At 44.4% G+C, this 18,123-nt stretch overlaps 1 protein-coding gene across 4 annotated transcripts in view; it reads left to right on the forward strand.

Moving 5' to 3' along the window:
• Positions 1-18,123, forward strand: part of LOC114066114 (Kv channel-interacting protein 1) — a 242,411-nt gene that overhangs the window by 19,320 nt on the left and 204,968 nt on the right. The window contains exon 1 of one of the 4 annotated variants that reach the window (XM_027900531.1): positions 5,886-5,999. The exons of 1 other annotated variant lie outside the window; for it this stretch is intronic. Coding sequence is in view for 1 of the 3 variants with exons in the window: in XM_027900529.1 (XP_027756330.1) it covers positions 6,283-6,343 (61 nt within the window). In the remaining 2 variants the exon portion in view is untranslated. Of the gene's footprint in view, positions 1-5,885; positions 6,000-6,023; positions 6,344-18,123 lie in introns of those variants that run through there. 2 more of the 4 variants (XM_027900529.1, XM_027900530.1) reach the window with 2 other exon arrangements.

An 18,123-nucleotide genomic window follows, 5' to 3' on the forward strand; every position in this document is an offset into this window, starting at 1 on the left:
TTTGGGGTACCCAGTGTGGTGCAGCATCTGCTCTGCTCTTCATGCAAAGGGAAAAAAGGCTTTTGGGATCTTGTGTTACCACTGTCTGTCAAAATTCCCTTAAAAACCCATTCACTCATTCTGTGTGTGAGATGCTCGACACATCATGTGACATCCATATATTACTTTTCAAATTATCCTTTTCTGCCATGGTTGCCACAGTCCAGTGCTGGTGTCCTGCTTCTTAGACTTCTCTGTGGCTGATAATTCTGGCTAATATTCCTTGGGGTCTTCTACTTCAAACCATCTTGAAGTTCTTCATGTATGGATTTGATAATTTTGAAAGGCAAGGCTTCACTTGTCACAATGTTCACGGGGTAATAGATGGCTTTTCATTACTGTAAAGTGAGATTTTTTTCCTCTTCAGTCATCACTGTATTGGTATCCTGAGAACAAAAGGCTGCAGTTCTTGATTCCTCTGCATGCAGCCTCCTCCCAGACACCTTTGGTCATGTTCTTACTCTGAGTGTACTGGCTCCACATCCTGGTTTCAGGACTGATCCCTGTCCTCCCTCTGTTTACAGAACAAATACTCCAACTGAAGATATAAATCAGTATCTTCCTTGTGTTTTGTTGAAGCTGTTACTAGAAATGTAAAGTATTCCCTTCCTGAGCTCTCAGCTATCTGTTTTTGAGTGTGACATCCTTAGGGCAAACGTTAGGTCTGCTCACCAGCAGACAACAATGTAGTTTTATGTTCTGCTTTCACTGTGCTGCCTCACATAGGTTGACCAGTGCCTTGTTCTTTTTTCATTTAATTAATGTCCGTGCATACCCATGAGCAGCTGCAGTGGGGACTGTTGGTATTTGCAAGGAGAAAGGCAAGAGCTGAGCAAGGACATCTGATCCTGAATTCAGGAGGATGCTTGACTGCTTTCTCTGAGCAATAGGATACAAAATTCCAGCTTTGTTCTCCACTGCCTTCCTTGGGATAGTCAAGAGGAGGAGTATTCCTTATTGCTCAGACATCAACACCTGGCTTTTTGTTCCCCGTTTGGTGGCATGAAGTGACTATTGCATTTACTTGGTTTGTCTTTGCATAGCTGTGTTTGCTATAGAATGGAAGGCAAGTGGCTTTAATATTGTCACTGTCTTATTTACATGAAAATCTAGATGATCCCAAAACTTAAAGTCTCATCTACTCCATCTGATTTCTCAGCATTATTATTCACAAGCTTTCCTTTAATGAAAAATATATTTCCATCAAAATGAAAGGGAGGACCTCAAGCCTTTGAGGTCTGACAAAGCTAGCTAGCATGGGAATTTGCTTTGGGCCTGCAAAGGTGCAGTAATGAATATTTCCATAGTTTTTGTTCTGCTGTGTTGCCCTTACAGAGAGCAAAAGATGCCTCTGAAAACATGTTTATTATAATGGCTCACAAGAGGAGAAAAAGGGGATGAAACTATGCTCTTGTGTGTTGTTGCTTTTATGGAAGAAATACTTCCAAAAAAATAGGTGCTGAAAAAAACAATACATATGTGGTGAATTCTGACTTTGTGAAAACCCAGAGTAGGAACACCTTTTAAGTCCTTGCAGTGATAAAGAGGTAAAAGATGGCCCACAAAGATTCCCAAACACTTTTTACAGGAAAAAGACTGCCTCATCTTGGTGTCCCTGTGATCAAGCTCGTTTCCAGGGGCAGAGCAGATTGTCCCACTCTGTTTCTATTTATCCCTGTGGGTCTTTGCAGAGGCCCTTCATGTTTGGTCAGCAGGTGGACTTGGCTGTTGGGCTTCCTGCTTTGAACCAATTTCAGTAAGTCAGTGATGCATACTTGCAGTAAACAAACACCCCTTAAATGTACTGGTTAGTGTACTGAAATCTGAGCAGCTTAATCAAAGAGTTATTTTTAGTAATAGCAGAGGAATAAAGGAAAACCATGACTATTACTGCCAGAGAAATGATGTGCTCGCCTCTCTCGTGCTTCGTGGATCCTGCCTGGTCAGTGCTGGGGGTGCTGTACTGTGGAGCCTTGCCAGCAGTCCAAGTGGTAGTGATGTTCCTCCTCCTCCACTCCAGTGTCCAGCTGGAGTGATTTTTGTGAGTTTCCTACTGTGGTTGTGCACCTTGGTCTTCCTCAGCTGGTCTGTGACTGTGTGAAGTGCCCATGCCTGGAGCCTCAGCACTGAGATGACCTGAAGGATGAGTCCTTTGGCACTGGGGGAATGCCTGGAGTGCTCTGGGGTATTGAGGTGGATGTGCTATCTGTAAGTCCTCATTCAAGCAAGCAATGACTCCAGAGATCAGTCTGGTAGTGGCTCAGGAAGGCTCCTGTCAGGTGTTCCACAGAGCCTTAGGTTTAGGGTCAGGCAAAGCACTCAGCAGAGGGTGTTCTGGCACAGACAGCTGAGGACAGCAGCTGGTTAAAAATTTGCTAAGCAACCGAAACTCTCATTTGATTCACTTAGAAAAGGATTATTTTCCTTCTTGCTTTTGATTTTTTTTTTTTTTTCTGGTCAGATAGCCAAGTTTCTCAATATCTCATGAACTGCTTCGTAAATCAGGGAGCTGGAAGAGAGGACGAGAGCCTGTGGGCAGCTCTGCTGGTGAATGGGCAACTTCTGCAAGGGGACTTTGTGTTGGTGCCTGTGCAATAAATGCAAAATGCATTTCTCCTGCTCCCCGTAGCTGCCATCCCTCTCGGATGGAATGGGTGGAAGTGGTTTTGTGCCAGAGCACTGGGCAGAAATTGGGCCAGTGCCAGCTGGTCCCCATTGCAGATGTTTGACCAGTCTGCAGTCGTGTGAACGCAGCTGAGAGCAGCAATCCTTGCATTTCTGTGTCAGTGCTCGAGTGGCATCATCCCAGCTCCCAGTCTGCTCCTTGTGTGCTCTCAGTTGCTTGCTGGAAGGATTCTGTTTATATCCAACTCAACAGAGTAATACCTGTTCAGGTGAGCAGAAAGTCACCTCCAGCTCTGCCTTAAAGTGAAACACTCCTTGGCTAAATGCAAAATACTTCCCTGAAACAAGTGTTAGTTGCTGGAATATGAAAAAAGAAAGTCCTTTAGTTTAGTTCATAGAAACTCTGGCCAAGGTCTCTTTCCTAAAATTCTCAGAAGGGAAGAGGAGTCAGTCACTTCAAGATCTGTTTAGGCTTTCTAAAACAGAACCCATCTGGAAGTACCCAAAAGTGACAGATACAGAGTGAATGACAAGGGCTTGCTATAGACAGGCAGTTTTCAGGTTTTATTTGTTTTCCTGTTATGTGAGTGCTGATTGCTGTACTTTGAGAGACAAAAAAAAAAAAAATAATACACCAGAATGAGGTTCATTAGTGTCTAAATTTTTAAAATCTGGGTATATCTGAGGCATTCCTTGTGGATGTTTCCCCCTGTGCCTTGCAGGGTAGGATGGCTGATAACCCAGGGGTGTCCCTAGGGAACAGTGCTTAGGGAAATGGTGTTTTCCTGACAGTGGTCAAGATTTCTGCGTGATCAAAAAAACCAACCTCCCCCTTTATATTCCTGTATATGCCCACAAAAATGCCAGAAATATGTAGTCCTGGGTGGATACAATGCAGATGTGGTCTGGCTCTGATTCACACCAGTAGCTGTGTTTAGTTGGAAGGAGATCTGATGTTGTGTCAGGGTGCCAAGCCATACTAATCCCTCTGACCTTGCTCCTGGGAGATTTCCATCCCACACTGATATCAGCTAGCTGGTGATATGACTGTCTAACTGAAGGTACTATATTTACATTTATTAAAAATAATGAATTTCTTTTCCTGACCAAGCCTTCTGGCTACATCCAGAATCACTGTCAGGGTCTTAGTGCTTTGCTCTGACGTTTGGAAGTCTCACAGATGCTTATTAAAACCAGTAGTACAGAGTTATGAGGCAGAAAGAAATCAGGAAGAGGATCAGTGAATACTATTAGGTCATGGTTCTAGTAGTCAGTAGACAGAGTTTTATGGTATAAAGCAGTGATAAAAGGATGGAACAGGATTCAATGGGTGGCAGACAATAATGATGGATTAATGGTGGCCAGTGGGGACATATCTGCCCTGCTAACCTAGCTCAGGAGAGGATGTATCCAGGCTTCTGCTGGGTTTGTCTCTTCTTCCAAGTAACAAGTGATAGGAAAAGATGAATTGGCCTCAATTTAGTTTGGATATTTAGGAAAAATTCCTTCACCAAGAGGGTGGTCAAGCGCTGGCACAAGCTGCCCAGGGCAGTGAGACAGTCACTATTCTTGGAGATACTTAAAAGATGTAGATGGGACACATTGGTTGAGTGGCAACCTTGATAGTGCTTGCCTTCTGCTAGTGACAGTTTGCTTAGATTGAAGATTCTGTTTTTGACATCTTGGAGACGTGTGCCGTGGCCTCTGGTCACTCTCCAGCCTTTGATGTCTGCACAAGTGCTGAGAGCAGTGATTTTCCACATGCCCACTGTAGCCTAGCTAATATTTTAGTGCGTAAATGCAAATAAAATATTAATAAAATTAATATAAATATTTAAATTAGGAAAGAGCTTAAGAACCTTGTGCAGTTTTTCAGCGCCTGGTGGAGATGAGTGTAGTCTGAGGGACCCCCACCTGGATCTGGGTGGCTGGAGAAGCCTTTTACCCCAGGGGTAGGTTACCCCTGTGGTCAGTGGAGGAGGGGGTAAGAATGAGGGTAGGGAGAAGGCAGGGAATGTTGCACAATGACAAAGGCCCCTGTGCGCCCCCAAGTCTCAGGCAGTTTGCACCTACCTGCAAACTGATGCGTTTCAGTTCAAGATTTTGGCATTTAAACAGTACCTTTACCCCAGCATCCCCCACGAAAAGTTCAATGAACGTCTTTTGAGAGTTGTAAAACAAGAAAAACTAAATCATTTTGTTTAGTGGCTTTTTTAGAACCAGGAACTAATGGGCAGCTCTTTGCTGGTATACCCTGGGGGTTGAAGGACACCTGTGCATGCAAAGGCAGCGTTGCTGCAGCATGTGAGGAGCAGGTAAGGCAGGGCTGTACCCCCAGGGACATCAGTGCTGGGCAGCTCCTGATCCTCAGGGAGCTGGGAGCTGGGTTTGAGGGAATCTTTACTGCAAAATCAGAGGAAAGCTGGGGAAACTTGTTGAGACAATATGGTGTGGTCTCCAGCATAGGAATTAATTACTTCTGAAAAATACAGTATTTGCACACATGCTGCCTGAATCTCAGTCACTGTGTGTAATTAGAAAATTAATTCGGGTTCTGAAACCTGTCTCAGCGTGTTTAACTCCTTCTGTACCTGAGCACGTGCTATTTCACCTTCTGAGGAAACATAACGACATCTGTAGTTGATTTTCTGAAACATAGCAGAACTGAGAAAATACTGGGAACTGTTCTACTTTCCCCTAGCCACTGGACGTTTGGAGAGTTTTGTTTCAACAGTTTATTGTTTTAATCTTCTTGAAAAGTGTGTGCACATCCATACTTGGCAGAAAAATAAGTTATTAACTGTCTTGCGTGTACTTCTGGCATGTGAGAAAGGATGTGAAGGAAAAGGGTTGCGGTGAAATTTTCTGTTTCCCCCCGTTGCACTTCGTAATTTTCCTCTGATTTTTCTGCCTGAGAAGACGGTTGGAAATTGCTGCTTCCCACCTTTCTGTCAGACTCTTAATTAGCAGGAGCACGCAGCCCGCACAGCTGGGGCTTTGATGCCTCGCTCGATCTCGCTTCCCACTCAGATTTCCGTTCTCTCAGAGTTGGTACCCAGCCCACAGCCCTGGCTTCCCCTCCCAGCCCCTCAGCATGTCTACAGGACTCCAGTTTAGTATTCACTGGAAGAGCTGCACTGATGCTCTCTCGCTAGACCTACAGGCTGCTGGTTGGAGCCATAAGGGAACAGGAGGAAGAATTAGCCTGTGTGTTTATGTGGCTGTGCTCCAGTAAATATTTTGATGCATCTGCTGCCAGCTCTGGTCTGAGGGAATCTACCTAGCATTTAAATTTTGATGGGGAGCTGTTTTGAATAATAACAGTGCAGCCGGCTGTGAGTCAGTGCATGTGTGTTGACTTAAAAAAAAACCCTCAAAGCTTAACGCTTGCTGAACGCTGGAGCTGCAGTGCTTTGCTTTTTTCCCTCCTCCTTCCTTCTTTTCTTTCTTCTCTTGACTTCCTCTGTTTTTTTTTGTTTTGTTCTTGGGGGCGTTTCACAGAGATTTCATTCACTGTCAGTGGAGGGGTGGGGTAAGAATAATTTATAAAAAAAAAAAAAAAATCAAAAATCCCAGCCAAAATAAATCCTCCTCAAAAACTCACGAGTGGCTTTTGCAATGGGTGCCGTGATGGGTACGTTCTCTTCTCTCCAAACGAAACAAAGAAGACCATCAAAAGGTAAGACCTCCTATTATGTTTTTTCCTGTCCCTTTCGTATATTTTGCTGTGGGAAAGATCTGTGTTAGGAAGGGAGGAGGAAATGAACATGTGCCACTCGCAAGGAACCTGGCAGTGTTTTTCTGAGGTGTAATTTGCAGAGGAGAGTGGGATGCAAGGTGGTGGAAAAAAGACGTGTGGGCACGAGAAAATTGCTGTGGAGGGGCTTGGGGGTTGAAAAGCATCTGAAACACTGTAATCCTTCATGCAGGCATGTATGAGGAGGAGAAACTCAGTGGCTCCATATGCAGAGCACTTGCAGAAGAGACCTGTTTATTTCCAAATCCCATGCTTTATAAACCCTTTGAAGAGGGAATAAAATGTAGATACACAGCAAATTCTTCCCAATGCCTTGGGGTTTCTGTCTCAGGAAGTATTGTTAGAGTCAGTGTTGCATATTCAGTAATCCAACACCAAGTGTGCAGTACTAATGATGTGTGTTTTATAAAGATTAGCAAGAGGGGAAAAAAAATTAGGATGTTTTTGTAAAGGAGAGGAGCAGAAGCTCATAAAAAATAAGAAAGTAAGCAGCAATCCTAGGGATTTTAAGCCTTAAATCCATAAATACTATCTGTAAATACTGATTTTTTTCAGGAGGTCTGGTTTTTGTAGTATTTGCTTGAGCTCTGCTCAGTTTTCTTCAGGGTTAATTCAAAAATTCGAGGGTGTTGCTGAGCAGAAAGTTGAAAGCACTGTCAGGGGTATATCCATACTGTACAGAATGAGTATTGTTTTGAAAACAAAAGGAAAGACTCTGTAACTTCAGCAAATCTTTCTGCTATTTGTAAATATTCCCTGCCAGAATCTCTGCATTTAACAGTCTCTCAGTTTTCCTAGGGCAGGTCTCCATTTCCACTGGATCTGTAGCTCAGTTATAGATACTCTTGAACTGCAAGTTGGTATGTGTTTCCTTGCAATTTAAATTAAAAACTGCCTTAGGAAATATCAAACACCAAGTAATCACTCAAGAGAGAAATGGGCACAAGCTGTGCAGGGGATTTAATCGTGGTAAGTTTGTGAGCAAGTGTAAAATTCTGCGTTCCTGGTAACAGTGGGGTAATGTTTTACATCAGGGTATGTGCACATGGTTTACAGTTCACCTTCCTCTGTCACTGTGATGCACCCACGAACGTGCAGTTGTCTGGGACGTGGATGGTATTGCTTTTAATGCAAGGATAGCTGTATTTCTGTCTAAACACTGAGTTATACCTGGAGCTGGGAGACTCGTGTGTAGGCACTGAAGTACAAAGCTGGGCAGGATGTACTGGGCGTGGTGGCTGCTGTGTCACCAAGGGGAGTCTTGTCCACCTGAAAGACACCTGAGAGCTGAAGATGATTTCCACTAAACGTAGATAATTGGTAGTTGAACATAACTTTTCTCTGTGACTTTGTTGTCTTGTGATTGGCTCAGCGATCTAGTGGATACAAGCCACTGCTTTTTGTTGGAGGTCACAGGCAGTAATAATCCAACGTCTGGTCACACATTTTTACCTTTACAATGGAATTCAATCTTGCTGATGCCTGCTGGCAGTGGTTATTCGGCTATATTTATCAATACTTGTGTTTCCAGAGTTATCTCCTCTTGGCTCTGATGTGTTGTCCACATGGTGTTGCTGGTTAGTAGAGCACCCAGTTGGAAAAAGCAATTTGGAGGGAATTCCTTTGATTTTCTTGGCCATTTTCAAAGCCAGCACAGAATTTTACACCTTTTTAGGTTTACCTAAAGAAGAAAGAGCGTTACAGAACAGTGCTGCTGGTTTGGGCTGTCTTCAGCCAGTTGCAGATGTTTCTCTAGATTGATGCCCAAACGATCCCCCAGATCTCCAAACAGGAGTGGCAGAGGCAGGTTTGCTGGTGTGTTCTACAGACTGTTAGCACTTCACCTTGCTGGCAACAAAACACTAAAGTTGTTTGGCTTGAATGCAATCTGAAATTGTTATTTGTCTGTGAGCTAAATAATTGGTAGAAGTCAATCACTGCTGCGTGGTGGAGTCCATAGTACTGTCCACATGTTCTCTCAGCATCTCTTCCTGCCCTCAGCCATCCTGGTGGCCTCTGCTGGACCATGTTCTAGCATGGGCATGTCTGTCTTGTTCTGGTGAGCCCCAAACTGGTCCCAGCGTTCTGGATGTGTTTGCCCAAGTGCTTAGCAGACGGGAAGGTCTCTTGTCCTACGTGGCTGTTGGGGCTTCTCTGCCAGAGGGCAGCTTGTTGCTGATGCCTGGGTGCTACTGCTCTGTTGGATATTGCTATGTCTGTCTTTGACTGAGTAGATTTTTTATTTTATTATTAAATTATCACGTGTTATTATCTTATTTATTATATTTATCTATGTGTTTATTTGACTATTTCAGGACTTTATGTAGGAGTTAAATACTGCTGGTAAAACGAGGGCTTGGAGAAATAGTTGTAGCAGTTGTATCCACACCTCTGCAAATGCTCTCTTTGTCCTGATAAATATGCTCTCCTCTGAGTAGCTTGAAGATAATTTCTACTTCCTTTTCTAGCTAAGTAGCTCACACCTCTACCTGAAGCTCTGTATCTCTCGTGTAATAAAGTAAAAGCAGAAAACAGGCATTGCTACAAGAACAGGTAAAACAAACAGGTCATATCTAAAGTGAGGAGTTTCCAGAGATCAGTTAATACCAGGAAGCACATGGTGGGTCAGGGCAGAGAGTGCTCAAGTGGCCTGTGCTGAACTCTTCCAGCTTCAGCACACAACAACTGCTTCTCTGCCTGTGCTGTTCTCCCTCATGCCCTGCTTGTGGGTGTGCCCAGACTGCTGACAGTGGGGCTGGAGGCTGGTTTGATTATTCCAGCTGTGAGCAGCAGTGCTGGAGAGGTCATAGTGTAGCCCTGTTCAAGAGTACAAGATTTAATTCCTCATTCTAATGAAAATGGGGAGCCTGAATCAATAAATGCAGGAGTGACACAGAAATTGCCTTCAAGTGGAGAACAGTGGCCCATCAAGTGTGAACTCTTGTCTCTGAGAGAGAACAATGTTGTGGGTCTGTAGAGGAGACCATTTGCTTGGCTTGAATGTGGAAACTTAATCCAATATAATTGCATTTTGTCCTGGAGGGTTGGGACTTGCACACCCTGTCCTGATGGATAAAGATTTCTGCTTCTTAAGACTTGCAATCCTGTCAGTAAAGCTTCAGAAGCTTTCCTTGTTTGCTGTAGTGTCCCTGAGATTTGTACTGTTTGCTTTGGGAGTGGCTTGGGGGAGTTCCACCAATTATTATTGTACATTTCATTAGAAATCATTTCCTGTGATCTCCTTGACTGGTGACATATTAACTTCATTCATTGCTGGGATTCTTGTCTGCTGTTTCCAGCATTCTTAGTTGGCCCACTAAAAGATAACACCTCTTTCCATCCTGTTCACTTTGCGTGTATCTCAGGCCAGCATTCCTGGGATGCTGGTGGAGCCTGGCTGAGGTCCTGGGGTCAAACTGATGTGGGGAGCAGAGGTGATGGAGCCAGACTCTTCTCTGTGGTGCCCAGGGGTGGGTGAAGGGTCAACAGGCACAGACTGAAACACAGGAAATTCCACTTTAATATAAGAAAAAGAAATTACTGTGAATGTGACTGAACACTGGAATAGACTGCCCAGAGGGACTGAGGAGTCTTTAGGCTTGGACATACTCAAAACCCAACTGGATACAGTCATGAGCAACTTGCTGTAGTTAACCCTGCTGTAGAAAACCCTGGAGGTCCCTTCCAACCTTATCCACCCTCCGGCTCTGGGATTACTGCCACTTCAAAAAACCTAAAGATACAAGGATTTGGGTTAATAAGAACAGACAGAGACATTCAGAGCTCGATATGAAGCAAATGCCAACAAAGCTGAGGAGTGCTTGGTCCCCTCTTTAGTATCTTAGGAGTTAGTGCTTAGACATACGATTGAGATGGACTGGAGAATTTCGAGCTGCTGGTATATCCTCCTGCAAACATAAGCAAGAAAGCAACAAATGAAGAGGAAAACAAAAAAAAAACAAACCACAGAAAAAACCACAGAACTGAAGACAGAAGGCCAGCACAGCAGATAATACACAGAGAAATGCACCTCTGATTTCAACTAGATGCAGAAATAGAGGATTTTTTTGTGTGTGTTTTTACAGTCTGCATCCAGTCATGACCAAATTTGTAGCTAGAATCAACCATTTCTATATTCGTCATGGAAACATTCATTTAACAGATTGCTAAAGCAGGGAGAATTTCTTGTTTTGACTGCTCTCTGTACCTCTGGGTTCTTTCGTTCGTTCTCTTGTTTATTCTTTCTGTTCTTAGTCCACACAGCCCCCCCCCCCCCACCAGTGAAAGTGAAATATAACTTGCCTGTTTCTCAGTACCTGCATCTCGTTGGGCTTAGAGCTACAGGCTGCAGCCCTGACCCTGAGATCAGCAACATTTTGCTAAAAACGCCATTTTTATAGTGAGCAATTTCTAGGCTTTGATTTCAAATGGCTTATTGTCCAAAATTATCAGATTTTGGGCCTGACCAGCTGTATTTTCAACTGTTTTACTTACTAGGAAACCAACTCTGCTTGTCTTCATTAGAACATCAGATTGCACTGAGGTCCAATGGTTGCTGGGTCGTGGCTGTGCCCTTTCACTTCCCTGTGCCAGAACAACCTGCTTCTCTGCTCAAAAGATGAAAAGATGTTTCAGCAGTGTTTTGAGGAATGAGCCTTTTTCAGCCCCAGCCATGGAATGGAGCTGATAGATTTGGGCAGGGAAGCTGCCCTGTGATTTACTTTGCCCAGCACACGCTGTGGCAAAAGAAGAGCTTTGAAGTTGCCCTTCCCTTGCTTCTGCTCCTCAAAGAAACTTGAAAGCCTGCCACTGTTGGAAAGAATGTGTGTGCCCTAATGAGGCTCAGACTGTAGAGCCCTGTGCCCTGGGTGTTTCCTTAGCAGAGTGAAGATGAGTTCTCTCCTGTTTCCCTGACTGTGTGGCTGATGCACCCGCGATGGGTGGCACAGAGGGGAAGGAGCAGTTTACCCCAGCTTTCCTATGTCCTCCCAACAAGAACTCGCCTGAGCGTGGGGTTAGAGGTGAGCAGGACTTACGGACTCGTGCCTGCTTCCATTCCCCACTCCCTCATCTTTCAGAAAAAATTTCTTTAGCCCCTGGGCAGTTACAAGATCTAAGTTTCTTCCTTTGCTTCCAATCGACTCCTGGCACTGAGGCAGAGGGATCTCAAATAGCTGTTTTTTTAAGAGTGGATAGCCATGACAAAATTAAAACAAACTGAGTGTCCCTGATGGTTTCCCAGAGGCATACAGCTCCTACCTGATATGCTGGAGTCAGACCCAGTTTGGAGGTTTGGAATGAAGTAAAATGGACAGAGGAAAGTGCAAAAATACACTGCGTGGCTGTTCTGAGTTGCATTAGCATCTGTAAATGCTGATTCCTGCCTGTAGGCAGGGGCACTGTGTTCCTCTGCTGCATGCAGGGTGTCCACACAGAGCCATGAAAACCCACCACAAAGAAAAGAGGTGATTAGAGACTTCAGCTCTGCGTGCCAGTGGGCTGCACTGCTTTGAAGCTTCGTTTTGTTCCACGATAATTTAAAAGGGGAAAACAGAAAACACTTCAGCTTTAAAATTCCAGCCTTGGTAGTCTTCTAGCCTTTGTCATCACCAGCTCTTCCAGCGTGCATTACTTCATATTTGATGGCTGGGATGGGCACTAGGAAGCACTAGAATTTTTTGTGACTGAAGATATTTAACACTTGTAGATGCGAAAAGCTTGGAACTCCACACTGTGCAGAAGTTCTGAGCAATTCCTAGCTTTACAACTCCTAATGTCATCAAATATGTAAACAGGAGTCAGTAAGGGTTGTACATTTTTTTAAGGGAAAAAACCTGCAAAAAAGCAGACCAAGGTAAACCATAGCTACTCACGCTGATTTTAGCAAAACATGAGTGGAAAATAAAAATATTTTATTTCTTCACTTACAAACCTACAGTCAAAAAGTTTATCTTGTTATTTAGTTATGATCTGTTAAAATCCCCCAAGATTTAAAAATTTTTCAAATAGTAAGTGGCTTTCTTTTTAGCTGAAATGTTTCATTAATCAAGATCATTATTAATTATGATTATTCACCAAAACTTCCCAAAGCCTTTATTGGCTTGTGATTTCATTGTATCTTTGGATGTGAATGCATAAGGGTGACTGCTGGAGTACTTCACTGCAGTGGGGGATGGACCTGGGTGATTATGTCAAGTGTTGTGTTTCTTATTCAAAATCGCTACCCACAAAATGCCATGGCACAGACATGCAGAAATTTTGGGTATCTGTTCAGGGTCTCTTCATCCTGCCACTTCTCACACCATAGCTATTTGTAAAGTAAGAACCTTCTGCATTTCTCTGAGAGGCATTTTCCAGCAGATGCTGAGTGCTTTAGGCACCCCATGAAGAAGAGAACCCCATGGCATTGGGTACCAACCGGGAAGGGCAGGAACTGTACAGTAGCACAGCAGCGTTTTAAACCAAAATATGGTTCCAAGGCAGGTGTCTGATTGTTACCCTTTTTTTTTTATTCTGAGGTGCCAGAGGGAAAGGTGATAATTGTCATTATAAGATGCATTGAACTTAACAAACCAAAAATTATTACAAAGTGTAAACTGCATCCATGTTTTCGAAATAAGCAAGCCAAAACTGAAGGTAGCCGTGCCCAGATGTCTCCAGTCTGTGTCTGTGGCTGTCACTGCAGGGCGATGTTTTGGTCTGGACTGAAAAGAACACAGATAGTGGTCAGTTCGTTTCTACCTCATTTTTGTTGGCGCTGCTTGGGGTAGGGGGGGTCTGAGCAGTTTGAACAAAGCACAGTAGAAAAGATCTGGAGTTGTCAGGCAGGGAAGGACTGTGTGCCTCCAGGCAGCTGGGGGGCAGCTGAGTGGCCCAGGGGGGCCAAACTGGAATCTCCGGGATGGCTGAAGGAGCTGGCTGAGGGAGCCTGTGGGTTTTTTGAAGGATATTTTAAGGAAGACATGAGCAGGGTAACAGAGCCATCCTTGCCTGGCAGATCTCTGCTACATCTGTTTGGCTTTCCTCAATCCAAACATTACTTTCTTGACATATTCAACAAGCACAGCTCTTCACACACACACACCGCTGTTTGCTTTTCTCTCGCTCCACAAAAACTCTTCTCCCCCAGGCTCATTCTGTGGGCTGGCTGGGAAGTGCCCAGGATTTCTGTAGATGGCCACAGGTCATTTTATATTGTGTCTGAGGGCAACTAAAGGAGAACACAGCTGTCAGTATGCTTGTCGTGCTGCAGGAGGTAGTTTCTGGGAAACCTGGGAGACCCTGGCATCATTCTACTGAGGAGTTCTTAGTGGAGCAGGAGAGTGTCACCTTGGAGGGGGAACCTGATTTAAAGCCTGCCAGAGATCAGTGCTGAACATCAGGGGCATTTATTGCTCTGACAAAAGAAATATTTCTGCCTGTCAAATTTATATGCAAGAAACAAGCCATGTTCACAAGATTTACCTAGTTAGAGCATGGTTTCAGGAGCACAACTCATATGTTTTGACAGCAGTTCTAACTTTGCTGTCTGCAGCCAGGTACACTTTTCCCAGGCTCTGTTGCTCTGTTGTGAGCAATGTTACACATCAGTCCCATAGATTTTTTGATTATCAGCTGAAACCTCAGGCGAGGCCCCTGATTTAGTACATCAAACTGAATGAGCTGAGGCTTGTTCTCTGTGGGGTACACACAGTCCTGGGAAAGATGATGTTGTTGGCTCTCCAGCTGCAAAATGTTGGGAGCCAGCAAACATCTGCAAGGAAACTGTTCCATCCCATGCAGGTGAGCCCTATAGAATCACAGTATCAGCCAAGTTGGAAAGGACCTTTGAGGTCATCAAGTCCAACCTCCGATCCACTACCTCCATGGTTCCCAGACCATGGCACTGATGCCACATCCAGTCTCATCTTAAAAACCTCCAGGGATGGGGAATGAATCCACCACTTCCCCTGGGCAGCCCATTCCAGTGGCTGATTAACCTCTCAGTAAAAGATTTCTTCCTAATATGTAACCTACACCTCCCCTGGCAGAGCTTAAGACCAAGCCCTCTTCAGGTACCTCCTTTCAGGTAGTTGTAGATGTTGATGGGGCTCAGCACCCCTTTGCATTCCCAATCCAAACAGTTCAAGGGACTTGTGTGATGCCATCTAAACAGTGCATGAAAATTAAAAATGGGAAGCAGGAAACTTTTGTATCTGTGCAGAGAGGTTTGTTGTCTGCTAATCCCAATAAGCCAGTGTAATTGAATTGCACACTGGTTTACATGCTTCGCTGGGAGAGTCAGACATGACCTCAAACTGTGATAGCGGCACCCCAGGAACTGAAGGCATGTCCTTGTGTGGATCTGAATCCCCGTAACGTGGCATTTGTTTTAACTAATATTTTAACATGTGAGCTGACAGAAGGTCTGGTTTGCAGTCTTGGGCTGACAACTAGACACAGAGCTGCATTAGGGCACGAGGAAAATTCTGCCAAGGTGGTCATTTGTATGCAGTTCTGCAAAGGAAATCTGGTCCCACAAGATCCTGTCTGTTTGTGTAGGCAACAGTCGGACCTGTATGCAGATCAGGTTTTGTGCTGGGACAGAAAGTCAACCAGAGACTGATCTCTCAGGAAAGAACCTTTCATTTCCAGGGCTTTAAGACATCAAAAGGGGCTATTTACATTAGCAATTTGGCATCCTCTACTTGGCAGGGGTTGAGGACATTACAGTTGAGCTACTGCCCTATCAGTCCTAATCACCTCTCTGATCAAGCATTGGGCTGCACGTGGCTCACCGCAGCCCTCCAGGAAAAAATGCTGTCAAAAAAAGGGAATATTCCAATCAGGCATTTTCTGGGTAATGCCCTCAGCTACAGCACTTTACTCGACTTTCATCTGCATTCTTTTTTAGCTGATGCTGCCTTTTCTCCTTCCTCTGGCCTTGCTATTGATGGAGGTGAAGCGCTGGCAGTTCAAAAGTTCACGCGGCGCAGAAGACGAACGCGCTGTGTGCACTTCCCTCAGGCTCTGGTTGCTGAGCTGCTCAGCAGTGCCCAGGAGAGAGAGCACAGCAATGTGCCACTCTGAATGTCACCACAGCCCAGCTCGTGGCCAGGTGAACGCTGTGTAGGGTAAATGTGGGGCCGTACCTGGTACAGTAAAGGCTCTCTCGTGGTGTGTCCTCCTGGGCTGCGAAAACTGCAAAGCCAGTAGTTGTTAAACTAAGAGTTTGGTTCAAACCTGAAATTTTCTTTACTCCTGCAGAGTTTGTGAGACGTTTTGGAAACTGTCAAAACGCTTCGACTTGGAATGAATTTTGTCATGGCTCTTTGCCCTGTTTGTTCTTAATAAAAACGTGTCCAGTTGTTGCCCAGAAATTCTTGAGAGTGGGGAATTAGGTGGTAAAAGTTCTTCACCTCCATCTGGATCAAAACTAGATAGATAGTTGTTCGAAGCTGCTGGGGTGTGCAAGTAAATGTAAGAGATGTGCATATTGGTAATATTCTTCAGCTGCAAGAATGTTTCGAATCCTACTGAATCCTTAAAAAAAACAGAAGTGAGGGAGCCCACCTTGTGTCCTCTCCTTGTTTTTCTGAAGGGTGTCTTCCCTGTAGAAGCCCACACAAATCATGCTTGTTTACTTAGTGTGTATGTTTCTGTGCTGTTAGCCATGAAGGTAGACTAATCTGTTTAAAGAGCTTCATTTCTCAGTAAATTAAACTGCTGAGGCAGGATGAGGTGTGGACAATGCTGTGGGAGGTCTGATTTTGCCTGTGCTATCCCTGTGACCTGGTGCAAGTGCCAGGTCTGCATCTCCACAGCACCTGCTGCTCTATATTTGCCAGCCTGTGGGTTGGGGATGTGATCCTGCCAAGCCACAGAGCACTGGTGCCCTTGGGCATCCTCATCGGCTTGCTGTCCTTGTTTAGAGATGTAGAGTTTTGCCTAAGTTAATTGCTTGTCACTTGCCTGCTTGTTGTGATTTAGTTTTATTGTGTTTTGTAAGCATTACGAGATAGCTCCCAACCACGTGGAATTTAGGAGAGTGGGAGGGCAAAGCTAAGGCATCGTTACTCATGTTCTGGCTTTGCAGTGTCAGACAGCGCAGAGACCACGCTGCAGGGGTGTTTGCAGGTCAGGAATGGCTCGTGTGGACAGGGTTCACAGGGCTCCAGGAAGAACGTTTGTGATCATCAACCAAAAGCAATGTTTGAGTGTGTTCCTTGCCTGGTGAAGGATTGGGCAGAGAAAGCTGGGAACCTGCAGAGCCAGGCTGGGCTGTGTGTGCATGCAAATCAGCATCACCTGCCTGAGGGGTCTGTGTGGTGTTTACCATAAGATACCATACAGAGTGAACAGCACTCAGGAGTAACTGCTTAAATCTTTGTTTTGTAAATTCAGTGTGTACATCCAAATTCACCCTTATTCTGATGCAGGGCGAGGTATCCTTAGTCAGGTTGAAGTTGCCTCTAGCTATGTAACGTTTGCTAAGGGTAAATTCATGTATATTTTCTATTTCCTCTCACTTCCCTGATTTTGAATCTGATCTTTCAGTAAATAACATTTTGGATTTTAACTCCTTCACTGCTGTGAAAGGTTGTGTGAAGGGACCTGCAGAGGGGAGAATGTTTGTGTTGGACAGCACAATATGACAGCAGAATATAACTTAAATCCTAACAAACTTAACATTAGGGTGGATTCCCAGAGAGCAATTAATTTGTTAACTGAACATTTCTTGGGCTAGAAAGAGAGCCTCAAACTGATTTATGTTCCGTGGTTCACATAAATGATGCTGGGTGGGGATGCTGCCAAAATGATCTCTTTCCCACTTCTGTTTTCATTGTAGACGTTACAGAAGATGAAGCCAAATGTTTTTCCCTGCTGTTTGGTTCTTCATTTGATGTGTCTGTGTTTCTGGGACATGCACTTCTGGAGTGTGCAGCCCAGTGCACGTGCCTGGGGTCTCTGCAGGCTTGTGAAGCTTTGAAGCAGAGAACCTAAAGCATAAGTACGATGTTTGCAGAATTCAAGAGAATTTAGAGAAACCAGAGAAGGGTTTTTAAATTCCTGTAAATAAGTTTGGTCTCAAAACCAGAGCTGAATTTTCACCTGCCTTCCGCTTCTATCTTAGAGGTGTTTATTGGACTGCAAGAGGAAAGGGGATATTTACAGATTGAAACTGCTCACAAATGCAAGGAAAATCACTTGTATTACTGGTTCCTGTTGATGTTCTCTGTAATGCTGTTTGTTGTTGACATGACATGAATTAGAAGGGATTTATTGGTGAACAGTCTTGAATGCTAAACCTGCTGACACATGGCAATGCAGGGCGAACACTGTACATAAATTGGATGGTTTTATTTTTGCAGCACTCTAGTTAGTCACTCCTAACACACTCATAAAATAGACATGTGAATTTGTAAATTCAGCTCCCAGAATCTCCTTGCTTCCCAGCTGGAATGTGTGTAGGATTCTCAATTCAAACATCTCAATCTCGCACGTGTCTTATTTTCCCTGAGCCTCAGTTTTTAAATACTTCAGCAGATACTGGAAACATGTTACCCTGCCTCTTACAGCGTCCTCTGAGTCCAGAATGAAAGTTTGTAGCCACAAACTAATTGTCCAGGAATTAAGTAAGTCTTGCTGAGTTTAATTCAGCCTGGAAAGTTTGGGGCTGGGTTTGCTGTCAGCGCTGCTTTCTCCAGCCAGTCCCTTCCCCT

This window comes from Empidonax traillii, unplaced genomic scaffold (genome assembly GCF_003031625.1).
Source record: "Empidonax traillii isolate 1590-97213 ecotype Southwest subspecies unplaced genomic scaffold, ASM303162v1 scaffold735:size313519, whole genome shotgun sequence".
NCBI lineage: Eukaryota > Metazoa > Chordata > Aves > Passeriformes > Tyrannidae > Empidonax > Empidonax traillii.